The following is a 14,266-nucleotide window of genomic DNA, read 5'->3' on the forward strand; positions in this document are numbered from 1 at the left end:
TCTATAACTTTGATGAGAAAACCAAGAAGAAATCAAAGACTCCAAGTCCAGTATACGAGTGGACATATAAGATGAGGATGATTGGTAGCAATAATAACTACAACCATTTTGCAAACTTGTTTTTTGGCACCTATTTACCAAAATATTACAAGCACTTTGATGCCTAGATTGCTTGTGTCTTGTAAAGATTGCATTCAACTAGGAAGTCAAATTCAATTGGCTGACTGGTTTTTCATGGAAGACTACACTGTGTTAAAGTTTTACGGTTCAGCGATTGAACCGTGCAAACTTCTAATACATATTACAGAAAGAGTTTTTGTACTAGAATATGTACAGCATATGGAGAGTACAAATGAACTTTTCAGTGGACAACACAAAAGAAAAAGATATTTCCTTCCTTGCCTTTTCGCAATTGGAGGCCTCACATTTGAGAGAGACTTTCAAAACGGCAAATGAATTGGTGAATTTTTTTAGCTTTGATTATATCAGTCACTGGAATTATGACCCACTCAACATAACAAAAACAAGACTTATTGCCAATGGGAACTCTGCAAGCAAATATCAACATCAAGAGATGCCACTGATAGAAAAGTTTAAAAACATAGATTCGTGGGATGAGGTTAAGAAAGAGATGGAGAAATATGCAACAAAGAATAATATTTCAATGCAAGAATTGTCATCCCAAATTATGACATTGCACATATCAAAGTTACACCAATCAAAACCTGTGACATACTTTAATTTCTACAAGAAAGCCTCTCAACCTTCTACGAGATCTATGCTGAAAGCAATTAAAGAGGCATGCAAATCTGAATTATGGTCTCAAACCAAAATGAATGATTTTTGAGAAATGAGACAAAATTTGGGTGAACCAAAGATCTCAGCAGCTTTTGAGGAAATAAAGGAGGATGAACTTTTTAGCAATTATTGGAATAAAGAGCATCCATCTGTAGTATATCAATTTGGCACTTGCAGTGACAGTGATAGTCAAAGACAGAAGGATTTCAACTCTGATGAAGACATTCAAGGTACTCAGGATCCCAGGTCAACCAAGCATATTGTTTAACTTCAAATGAGTGATTATATTAGACAAATGTATAGTAAAGGGGCAACTATGATTAAAAAACATGGGTTATGCAAGTATAGGGCCCAGTGGTGCAAGTGGTGAGAGATTTGGAATCTAATTAAAGTACTAGACCCACCTAAAAGTAGAAGTCAACCAATCATTGGAGTCTCTAATTAGATTGAAGATGATTCATCTAGAAAGGGCAAAAAACATTATACTTCTAGTTCTGAAAGTCATCCCAATATAATATTTGTTAAATCTTCAAATCTAATTGAAGTTGATCCCACTAGCATTGGCACTGGCACTGGCACTGGCACTAGCATGGGTCAACCTCTTGCAAAAAAGCAAAAACTTATGACAATTACAACGAAAGCAATGTCAGTGGTTACTTCACCAATGTGTGCACCAATAACTTCTTGACAAAAGCTTGAAAAATAGTCCTAAAACACCAGGATTTGGAATGGGTCATCTTCAGGTTGTTGGCAACCCTCAAAATACAATTCTAGGTGGAGTAAGTGTAAAAGGAGTTGGAGGAGCATACAACAATACAACTAATAATTCACCTTTCAAACACTCAATTGTGTCACCAAACCCAGATTTTAGTTTAAATGACTTTGCAACAAAATTTGATCAAACAAACAAAAGAAACAAGAAAATTATGAAGACGTTGAAAAGTGATGCAATTGTTGACCATCAGGGCTCTGATAGTAACAATATATTTCCAACACATGACCCAAACACCAAAATGATGAACTTCATGGCTGTTATGCCCCTAGCTAGAGATAATAATCCACCAGAAAACCTAATAAATCGTAATCATGTACAAGTTACCAGTCTTCAAATGGGTTTCTCAAAAGTGAAAAATATTGACAAAATCAATATATCAAAAGAGACCAACAAAATGGTCTACTCTACAATTCTGAAAGCGGAGAGGGTAACCTTGATAATGTGAAGGCCAAGGAGAAAGCAGCAGACAATAGGTTCAAAGAATTGCAAAACGAGATAAAGAATTCTTCTTCTATAGAGGCAATTGTCCAACAAGAAAAGATGAATGAACAACTGAAAAATCTGACTAAAGAATTGGATAAGTGCAAAAAAAAAAATTGAGAATGAAAAGCCTCTAGTACACAGTTATTCAAGTTTGTAAAGAATAGTCCATAGGTAAACAATAAATTGAAAACTGACTTGAGCTCTATAGTCAAGGAAAATAATAATTTAAAGATTGAAGTGGAGAATGAAAGGATAAAGCACTCATCTACTGAAAATACAATCCGTAGTTTGAAGATGGCATTGGAGAATAAAAAGAAAAATGAGGAGTCTAATGCAAGGGTAATTCATAATTTGCAGAAAGAATTGGGGAACGAGACGAAAAAAGAGGAGTCTAGTGCAAACACAATCCATAACTTGAAGAAGCAATTGGAGAATTTGAAGAACAAAGAGGAGTCAACTACAAAGACAATCCTTGATTTAAAGAAGGAATTGGAGAATGTGAAGACAACAGAGTCTAGTGCAAACAAAATCTACCATATGGAGAAGAAATTGGAGAATGCGAAGAAAAAAGAGGAGTCAACAGCAAAGAAAATCCTTGGTTTGAAGAAAGAATTAGCGAATGCGAAAAAAGAGGAGTCTACTCATATTGCAAACAAACTCCATGATTTGTAGAAGGAATTGGACGATGCGAAAAAAAAGGAGTCTACTACAAAGACAATACATGATTTGAAAAGGGAACTCGAGGATGAGAAGAAAAAAGAGGTAACTACTACAAAAACAATCCAAGATTTGAAGAAAGAATTGGAAGATGAAAGGAAAAGAGCAACTAGACAAGGAAAAGTAGAGGAAATATGGAAAAAGAGTGAAATGGAGATGTCTGAAATGAAGAAAAACATGGAGAATGCAATTGCACAAAATATAACAACATCTTCCAAAGACCATCATGTCAAGGATAGTATAAGAAACACGATTAAGCTTATCAAACCAGAAAATTGGTAGAAATTAATGCAAAACTTTGATAGCTTGTTTGAATGGTTTGATTTAAATACCAATATCAAAGATGTCTTTGAAAATGTACAAGAAAGTGTTGAGGATAAATAAAGCATCTTCACTAGTTCCTTGGAAAATATTGTAAAACAAATTTTGCATAAAGTACAGAGATCCAGTGACATGGAATTGGCAAACCAAAGAATAAACAACCGCTGCGATGTCTCTATAATGGCCTTAACTCTCTGTCAAAATTGTGAAAAATTAATGGAAATAGAAGAAGCTGTGAAATCTGCTTCTAGAGACTTGATGAAGATGAATCACAGCATACTTCACTTGCTAAATGTTGGATAACCAAATCCAGCTAACTCAGACAGCAAATTCTTTGGAAAAGAAGATTGCATGAAACAATTGCATGACATCATGAACTCTGATTTAGGCAACTTGCTTGAGGAAACCACTCCAAAAAGAATTGCAAGTTGCATCAAACCACTGTCAACAATGAATGCAGTTATAGTTAAATTCCTCGATTCATATACAAATATCTCTTCGAAGTATTCACTGTTGACAAGGTTACAACTATTTATGTACAACCTAAGTAAAATAGAACTTCCAAATGATGCGGAATGGAGTGCCCTAAAGAACATCCTTGGAGTTGGGCCATCTACTCAGTCTGTTAATGTCAACCATAGCACTAACAAGTAACAACTTAGCAAGTGATAGTAGAATAAACGCTTTGTTACTTGTTGATCTTAAATTTCAAATTTTGAATTTAATTTCAACTTTGTTTAATGTTAATTATTACAGAAATCATGAATCAGCCTATTAGGATAGCTAGACAGCCTACTAGTACTACCTAGAGGAAATGGATTTTTTTTCCCTACTCCTACTTGAAAAAATTGTACAATTGGCAATGTGATTGTACACACATAATGTAAAAGTAATCTAATTATATATACAATTACAAACCAACTTGCAACTATTGTTGCTCCCTTGTATCTGTATAAGGGAATTCAAAATCATTAACTCATTTGCAAAAGGTTTTAATATTCTGCTTCTCTAGGCTGCATATTTGTATAATTGTTTGTAATTGTTAAATGTATTATGTAACATGCTGATTTATAAATTATAATACAATTTTAAACAATTTTCTATGGTATCAAGTTTAAGTTGCAACCTCTTTTCCTTCTTTGTTATCTCTGTACAAATCTTACACTTGCATTCTACAGGAGACTAACCATCAATTGGATTGGGCACTGGTTCAATGCACTAGAACTTTTCCACCCATTCTAATTGAAAATTCCTTTTGGACAAATCCCAACGAGATCGATCCTTTTTTTATTCCAATTTTTCTTTTCCGCTTTTGTACATGAACACTATTTATGGCATCACTTTTGGTTTTCTCACTCAAGTCTATAATAACATTTTGTGACTCCCTACTCAGGGGAACTGCCTCAAAATCATGTTCAAGTTCGTCCTCGACTGGGATATCAGGTTCACTAACTTGAACTTCTTCAAAATGGTCTCCAACTTGTGATGAATCTCCTTTTTCAATATGCATTGGAGATGTAGGTTGTGAATTTTGTAGGTTGCCAAAATTTCCACTACCAAAATATGTTGATAAGGTTCTGAGTTTTGGTGGCCTCTCTTAAATTTCAGGGATCCTATCGGAACCCCTCTTGTTTGACATTGCAAACCAATAAAGGCTGCAAAAAAAATATCAACTTGTTGAACAAAAGACTATGACAGTAGACTACTTAAACTACTTATAATAACAATAATATGATCTGTTAGCATAAAAAAGGTATAGCTACTACAGTCTACAGTACTACCCAATTAAATTCGTAAACCTATTTGAGCATGTGAGATGTCTAGTGGATAGTAAAAAAAAACCACATAAAAAATAAATTAAAAATCACTTACCTTTTACGAAATCCACGAGTCGTGATTGCTCAATGGGCAATGCACTCAACACTCTGAAACTTTAGCAGCAATAAGAAATGCTAGACCAGAAAAGAGTGAATTGTGTAGAAAAATAGTATCTTATGAATGTATCTATACCAAACTAGGTTGGCGATTTGTGCGGGATTAACAAGCGGGTATGTCAAAAGTAGGCAAAACGAACCTTCTTATGTAAGCCTAAAATATAAAATAGTTGGCTACATGGGGCTCGTAGGTGACACTGCATTAGGAAAATGGTAGGCGACGCCCAACCCAAGGGAAAATTAATTTGTTCTACTGATGATGAAATAATGTTGTCCTATAAGAAAACAATAGGTAAAGGATGGCAAAAATTTTTAAATAATTGTATCCAAAATGTATATAACAATTGCAATTGGACCGGGATTTTCAACCAATCTTGTGAAAACTAATGGGTGGCTAGCACGGCTTTGGACCCAAATTTTATAATTTTTTGTTGAAGTGGTTGACAAATTTTATATGCTTTATTCACCAAATGACGATTGGCCGATGAGACAGGATCACCAGATGGCGAAGATTCGCCACTAAAATAATCTCTACATCTAACCAGCTAAGTTATACACAAGCTAAATATCGCCATGTATATAGAACTAAAGACTCCAACCTCTTATAACTTGCAAAGTTTGGAACACCCTTCCTTTCCCTAAACAATCAATATCTCTAAGAAAATAAGAGCCAACTAAACGTGCAACAATTATATTGCTAAGTGGTAGATGTTTGATACTGGCATACATGATGGAAATTCCATCCTTAATCAAAGTATGTTTTACCTCTTACATCAATACACTCACCTTGGAATATTCTCTACCAAGGAGGGTAATGTGTATATTATGTTCTTCAATTAGAACAAACGAGCGACCTATAGTTCTCAGATCTTTGAACATGTTTAGAAATATCTTGAACATGCCTAATGAAATGGTGTGACATGAGCATGAAAAAACTTAGCCATGGAGAAATTAGCCACCTCCCAAAATTTGATGTTAAAAATATTTGCAATAGTGGTTCCTTTCTTTCCCCTAGTAGTAGAACCCTCTCCCTCAAGAAATCCACCATCCACAGACTCTATGGGCCATTATACACTAAGTTGAGAACTATCCAATGGAATTCCTTTAATTCTTGCCTCCCCCTCTATATGCAATATAATTGCCTAAATTTTTTCAATTGGGGGTTACTTTCTCACAACTTTTCCCCCTTGATCGCCTATCCATAAGAGATGCCAATAAACTGTCATAAATAGCCCAAGCTTATAAAAAAATTGTACAAATGTCAATATCATACTCTACTTCCCCCTTGAATTTTGTTTATCATCCTTGTCTACTCACAAATTGTAATTAAAGTTTATTGGTGTTAAATGGGACTTTTGCATAAATTTTGAGGAGTTTGGAAGGAAATGAAAATGGGTCTGATTTTTCTAGCTCTACTACACCCCCAGTCCTTGAAGAAGGCCCAATGGCTACCATACTTCTATGAGTTTTAGGTCTGCTTCTTTCTTGCATTTGAACTTCAACCTCCTTACTATCACCACTCTCACTGCTACTCAATATAATTGCCTAAATCTTTTCAATTGGGGATTACTTTTTCACAACTTTTCCCCCATGATCGCCTATCCACAAAAAATGACAATAAACTGTCATAAATAGCCACCCTTATAATTTTTTGCACAAATGTCGAAATCATACTCTACTTCCTCCTTGAATTTTTTTATCATCCTTGTCTACTCACAAATTGTAATTGAAGTTTATTGGTGTTAAATGGGCCTTCTGCATAAATTTTGAGGAGTTTGGAAGGAAATGCAAATGGGTCTGAACTTTCTGGCTCTACCACACCCCAACTCCTTGAAGAAGGCCCAATGGCTACCATACTCCTATGAGCTCTAGGTCTGCTTCTTTCTTGCATTTGAACTTCAACCTCCTCACTATCACCACTCTCACTACTACTCAATGTGCTCATGATTATTTTTTATTATGAATTTAAAAGAGAGCTGCAAGTTCAAATAAAATAAAAATTAAACTCACAATTCCCTCCCTACGTGTTTGAATTTAAAAAAAAAACTTGAAAAGAAAAGAAAAACAAATTGGAAGAACAAAAGTACGATAAAGAGTTTACCTCTAATGCAGTGGATTTGATGCCCTAGTCTTCTCTTTCAACTAGTGTTCTTTCCTCTTCAACAGAAGTTTACAAATGTCAAAGGGAGAATTTTTTTTTTGGGTTGTGTTGATGGATGAATTAGGTTCAGTAGTTGTTTAAAGAGTTGGGGGGTCCTTGTGAGCCCACATCCATTTCTTATTCTAGTGTTCTCTCCTCTTTCAATTGTTTCTCTTCAACACAAGTTTGCAAATGTCAAAAGAAAAAAAAAAATTGTGTTGTTGTGTTGATGGATGAATTAGGTTCAGTTGTTGTTTAAAGAGGTGGGGGTCCGTGTGAACCCACTCATCCATTTCTATTCATAAAATGTGTTTTTTCTAAATGCAACTTAACTAGTTGTTGGGCTCTAAGAGCTAGCCAGTCATGCCCTCCGTATCCTATCAATTTTGGGATGCTTCCAAAACATACCTGCTCTTAGGCAATGAAAGGGGATCCCCAATGCCCAGAAAAGTCCCTTGTAGAAAATAGGGGTAACAAGGCATGGGATGTGTACTTGGGAAGCATTTCTTATTAAGTAATGGAAAGGCTCTTAGGAATTGGAAAATCCATGAACCAAATCAACTCTGCTCTTACGTTAACAGATGTGTGAATTTGTTTCCAGAGAAGAAACTCTTACAGCTATTTCATTGTGGATATGTTTGGTAGGATAAAAATCTCAATATGTTAATTACTAAACAAAATAAAACAAGTAATTGAAATCTTTACATCCCTCTATCTCTAAAACAAATCTTCAGACAACAGACCACATTCTAGTTCACTTTTTTTGGCCCTACCTTAAATACAGATCAAAGGAGTTTGAAAGCAGTTACAAGAAATAAAAGATCACAAACAGTGCCAAAAAATGATAGCAAGAGAATAGCATCTTCCCACATTCAAAATCAAGCAATTTTGATTCCACTCTAGGAATGACAAATACTTTGTTGGTACTAAAAAAAAACAAGTATTCCTTAAATCTACTATTAGATAACAATTTATTGTGTATGAATGATATGGGAAAAACATTGAATGCTACAAAAGAAAAAAGGGTGAAAAATGTAATAAAGTACCGGCCAGCATGGAAATTCTCAACTCCAAGATCTTCATCCCAAAGGAAAATGTAATTGTACTCGGCAACAATGTCTGGATGTAGAAAACGCTTTGCAAACCACCTACATGAGTGTTAAAGCAGTGCAACAACAAACAATGCCACATAATTATAATAAAATTGAAGCAGTGTTGCAAAAATAAAGAGATCTAAAAAAGCTTCTGATGATGCTATTGTATAATGAATAATAATCAACTCAAAATGGAACTTAGTAGTCATTTTACCACTTTGTTTGATTAATTGCAGCCACGTGAATAGCTCTAACATTCCATTTCAAGTCGCTCCATTTATCTATGATCCCATCGTAGTGGAACAGCATCACAGTAAAATTGTTTGAAGGAAACTAAAATGAATATATACCATATCAGCATGAGTTAGTTTAAATGAAAAGGTGAGATACTAACAAGCAACCAATAATGCATTAGCCTGAATCAACAATTCAACAAAAAAATTGATTTAGCAGATACCTTCTGAACAATCTTATTTACATTTTCCTTTTGCTCTATTCCAACTGCAATGGCAAGCAAGTTCTGTGGGCTCTTTATTTTAGACTGGAAACTCAGAGAAGAATAAGGAAAAATTAGTAAGTGGCCAAATACAATATGACATTCAAATGCAACCAAAGAATTCAGCCTGACATTGTCCAACAAAAACTCATGTTTTTACTAAAGTAGTGATTGGATCTCTCTCTATATATATGTGTGTGCATATAATTGTGCATTAATCATAGGATCAATTTTAAGGAAAGCTTGTAAGTAATTGTAATTAAGAATGAACTGACAATGTTCCCATGCTGTCCTGAACACACAGCATGGCAGTCAGCACCAAGAATTACATGGATAAATCATATTCATTTTTGAAAAGCGTACTAAGTTTTTCAACAGTATATGTTTAAAGGTACCATATTCATTGCACACAGTTCTCTATTTTATTACACAACAGTTTTTCAATTAGAATCCAGTTTTTTAAGATATATAATTATAAGGAAGAATAGCATTTGTTCTTTAATTTGCCACTTGCAATCTCTTTTCATTTTAAACCACTTTTATTAAAGAATACTTACACTTTTGTCACAAAATGTCATTGCAGTGTAAATATAATGCTAATAAAACAGTAAACATATCAAAAATAATATTTTGACTAGTTTCAAAGATACCTGCCTTCTGATTTTGTTTGTTTCTCAAAATATGAGAAAATTTTAGTCAACTTCAATTAATTTGCATTTACTAGAAAAGATATTAAAATCCCATTCTTGAATGACAGGCTAACAAACAACTCATTTCTGGATATTCACATTATTCATTCCATTTCATTTCTCATGAGAAACTAATCTTCACTTTCCCTTGGATATGTTCAGTCAACTATATTTTCCATGGAAGGAGACATGACCTCCTACAACCACAACATTGAATCACATTTTCTCTTTGTGCATACTTTTAACCTCAAGTTGTCAATGCTCAATGCTCTAGCTAAAATTATTTGATCAAAACCTTGGGTGTTTCACAACATTGACCACCAAGAAATTAAAAAGTTTTAAACAATTCAGTCTCAACTGTTAATTTAAATTGTTTTAAAGACTCAGTTTTCATGTGCATGTTAGATCCTTAGTTAGATTTGATGATGTTTTGGTGTTACGACAATACCCACTGATGATCAAGTACTATGAGACAATATTTATTGTATATATATCATGTTAGTTAGATGATAATTTGTATTTTCATATGATGACGTTATGTATATTTTGTTACAAGCTAGGGTTGCCATTACACCAAAAGATCGACCTATCAATGCCCGATACAACCACTAGACTTATAGAACATGGGAGGCGATTAAGCCATGTCATGAATCCCGAGGGAGAATGTTGGTGGTTAATCCGACAATCCCCCCCCAACATTACCCGAGAAGATTTGAGTCTATGACCAAGCTTTAATATTCACTTGTTACAAGCTAGAGTTGTCGTTGCACCAAAAAATTGCCCTATCAATGCCCAACACAACCACTAGACTTATAGATCACAGGAGGCGATTAAGCCATGTCACGAATCCTGAAGGGGAATGTTGGTGGTTAGTCCAACATATTTATGGTTTTACTAACCCCATACCTGCATGTGTATGATTGTTGTAGTTGAAAGATGGAATCATAGTCACTTGCTAGAGATCTACATGATGTATTGATCCCTACTATTGTTTGTTTAATATAGATACATGTAGGTACATGCTTGGCTTTGTGATGCAAGTTTGCAAGTATCACACATTGACTTCCCTTAATTTTTAGGATGAGCATGCCATATCGCATCATCTCAATGGTAAGAGAGGTGAGATAACATTCAGGTCTAAATCCAATCCTAAGCCATCATTTGTCCTAAGATAGTGGACAAGCATCTGATTGACAGCCTTAATGAATTCATCAACGTGACATGAATTTGTAAACCCTTAATTGAGCATGCTTATGTTCATTGCATATTTTCTATATTTTGAGTTGGTCTTGAGTTAGTCACATGATGATGTTGGAAAATCGGCGAGAAAATTTTATATGAAGATAATAATAGTGCAAGAGAATGCTTCAAATTGTATCAGAAAGTGTTCTACAATTATATAATAATATTGACAATTTTTAGGAGAAGAAAAATATGTGTTTCAAGAATAAAGATAAAAATACACATTGCTTACTAGGTAAGAAAAGTAGTTTTATGATAGATGCTTCATATACAATAAGAATAGCAAGTGTCCAAAAAAGCATCTAAACCTTTCTATTTAAGAGGGATAGATGTAATTCTATAGGTAAAAACCAACACAAATTCTGATTAATTAATCAAATGCCATTTTAGGAGATCTTGAAACATGCTCTCTAGATGTATTGAGTTGATGTGCATTAGTGGTAGTTTTATTGCTTAGATTCAACTATATGATTTATTCATACTAATTTTTTACTCCTAGTAGATTATGTTCCCTCTATATTACTGGTATAAGAGCATTGAGCTAGAAACAAGTTTAGCTCTCGATAGAACATTTCAAGAAGTGACTCTTGATTTATTGTAAAAGCCATTAAGAATGAAGATGGATCACGGAGTGTGATCCGAAACATTGATGTAAAAAATTGTTCACACAATCAAATCCAGAAATCAAATCACAACCATTAAGAATGAATTGAACTGAAGCTCATTCAAATTCATGAGTAAGATATAAAGGAATGTAGGAAACATGACAGTTTGGAATGAAGACTTGCTTAACATATTTGAGGCCCTTGTTGCAAAGGTTGCAAAAGGAGGGTCAGTTGCATCCTAGCAAGTTAAATTGTGAAGTCAAGGAAATGTTGGTTCCCAAACCTGCAGATTGCCAAACTCTAAGAATATGCCAAGTTCTATAATAAAGTTGAAAAATTGATTTGGCCAAGGAATGGGATTCATCAGTATCATCAAACTCCCTTGCGCTGCTGGTTCTGGTATACCAAGGCAGGTGTACCATTTTAATTATTAAGCAGATTATTTCTCCTTGTAATTAATTGTTAACCAAAGTCCTCTGCGTCAGAGTGGCATGAATATATGAAATAGGTTAACTTCTAATTCTCCTCTAAAGTCCTCAACTACCCTAAACTAATACAAAGGAAATAGCAGAAATAAATGGATTAAAATTATTGAATATAAATGAATTAAAATGGTGAATCACATAGACCAGTGCCTGATCAATTGGGCATAGAGTCAAATAACTGGTTTGGATGCACATTCAAGTTACAGATTAAGTCTACTTAGTGAGCCTCTTAGCATCAAAGCCTGACATATAACGCAGCCCCTTACACTGTTACAGAATCATATTCATTGATCCAAGTTGCATTCTCCAAATCACTGCAACCTGTATTTAGAATTTAATCCTTCCCTGAAGGAGCCCACCTATAGAGTACCACAATTACATGAAATTTGTAATGATAAATCAACAATATCCTTGATACCAATGATCTATATGAAATCAGAGAACAGGAACGCAGAGGCGATTCTAGAACATTTCATTGATAATCATGAACTAATGGACATAGAAACAAGAATACATTCATTTCTTATTTCATCTGTACCTTCCTGCACAATATTCATTTCCCTTTTATAGATGTAAGGGACCTTTCAGATTGGTTACACTTCTTGGTCATTAGTTACTCCCCAAACTAATCAACCGCTCCAAAAAGCTAAGAGACACAAACGAACAACTAATTACATAATAAAAACTGTTTTGTATTATGCCCGCTTTCATGGAACTGAATAGCCTTATTCATATGCCCACTAAGGGCATATTCTATGATCATGATACTCTAAGGGACTACTGAGTTAAGAGTTAAAACAATACTAGCAAGCTCTACACCCCCACATGTGCAATATGTGCTAGTAGCCACCATCTTCAAAAAGATTCAACTCAAACCTACTTCTGCAGATTCACCATTTTAATCAAATTAGGCTTCACATCTGCATATTCCCACACTCTGCATTCATCAACATCAAGGAATTTTTCCATATGAACATCCATCTCAACGTCATTTCGAGTTGCAATTTCATTGGTTGATTTCCCGCGACACACTTCTTTTTATTCTCTCTTCAAACAACAGTTCAAATCCCTTTGTAATCATCATGCAATGGCATCTCTCGGGAGCATTATACTAAAACCTTTCCGTGCATTGCCTATGATGCATCTGTATACATGTTAACCATGACGTGACATATCTTCAACATATTCCACCCTTTAGCTCGAATGCCTTGTCATGTTTTCACACCTTAAATGTTCAATTCACATCAAACTTATCCTTGTCAGCATATTTGTTTGGCATTATATAGAATAGTTTATATGCCATGTCTACATCTCCTCTAAATAGTTCATAGGTTCTGTTTTGTCCGTGATTCCATATTTACATGTACTTATTTTGCCAAAAAAGTTAGTCGCTTTTGTCTATAATTCACACTCTGTGTGTATGCTTATGGGCATTTTGACAAACAATTGATTTGTAACATTAATTTGGGCTTTATTCGTGAGACCATATTTCTTTGACACATTTTACCAGATTGTTCAAAAGCCTTGCATATGCAAAGCATCTTTTGCATATATCCATACAAGAATTCCCAACCACAATTTCTATCAAGATCAATATTTGGAATGCTTTCGCAGATGTCCATACCTGTTCCATGGGTCCCCTTTTGCTGCAAAAGGTTGTGAGTAAAGATTCTAGGTTTTGGCTTGCCACTCACCAAATGTATTTCCTTGATAACTTATGTCCTTCGTAGGTCTATCCAAACTACAATCACTACTTTCAATGCGACAATATTCTTTAAAAAATTTCCATAAATAATTCATGCACATTTATCCTTTTATACTTGTCCATTCTTTCCAAACCACAAACTTGTAAGACCCCTCCTCGTATGTACTTAATTAAATATGAATTTCTCTATTAAATCCTTTGTAGGAGATTTGAATGGATATGAATTAATGTTTTATGGTTTAGATGTCCTGATGGAAATTGAGATCAGTTGATATGTTAATGTTTTAAATACTCTGTGATTCAAGAACTACTACATTATCTTGATTGTTTAAACATTAATTTGCACTAACGATGATACAAGGTGTTTCACCATATGATGACGATGTTAATTATGGTACCTTGATGACTATGGTATGTGCATTCAAATAGTTTAGTATGCTATAGTGATGATGTCCATGATGTTTGGGTATAGTATGCATTACGATGATTATTTCAATATTTTAATCGAACTGATAAATATGTTATGATGATTCAATCATGAGATTAGTGATGATTAAATATGTGTGCAGAAATGAGAAAGGTTATTCAAATGAAAGTTTTAATGGTTTTTATCAATGTGATCATGCAATTTGGTTTAAATATATGAATATGATGTTATCAAACTACTGATGTGCGAATTGAGTGCAAGATCATTAACCGTGGAATTTATTAGAGAATCGATAATTGACCCTATGTGCAAACTGTAAGACTAAGGTTGAATCCAATAAAGTGATTTGAACCTC

The 14,266-nt window shown here is 34.3% G+C and overlaps 1 protein-coding gene across 2 annotated transcripts in view; it reads right to left on the bottom strand.

Annotated features, from left to right (window-relative positions):
- Positions 1-14,266, bottom strand: part of LOC149534365 (uncharacterized) — an 88,147-nt gene that overhangs the window by 35,028 nt on the left and 38,853 nt on the right. For both annotated transcript variants that reach the window (XM_089806911.1, XM_089806910.1), the window contains exons 6-8: positions 8,720-8,803; positions 8,477-8,595; positions 8,215-8,316 (exon numbers count right to left, since the gene is read on the bottom strand). In XM_089806911.1, the coding sequence (XP_089663037.1) occupies positions 8,215-8,316; positions 8,477-8,595; positions 8,720-8,803 (305 nt within the window). The remainder of the gene's footprint in view (positions 1-8,214; positions 8,317-8,476; positions 8,596-8,719; positions 8,804-14,266) is intronic.

Source organism: Cupressus sempervirens, chromosome 10, assembly GCF_028749045.1.
Source record: "Cupressus sempervirens isolate cs-2001-9-10 chromosome 10, ASM2874904v1, whole genome shotgun sequence".
In the NCBI taxonomy this organism is placed as follows: domain Eukaryota; kingdom Viridiplantae; phylum Streptophyta; class Pinopsida; order Cupressales; family Cupressaceae; genus Cupressus; species Cupressus sempervirens.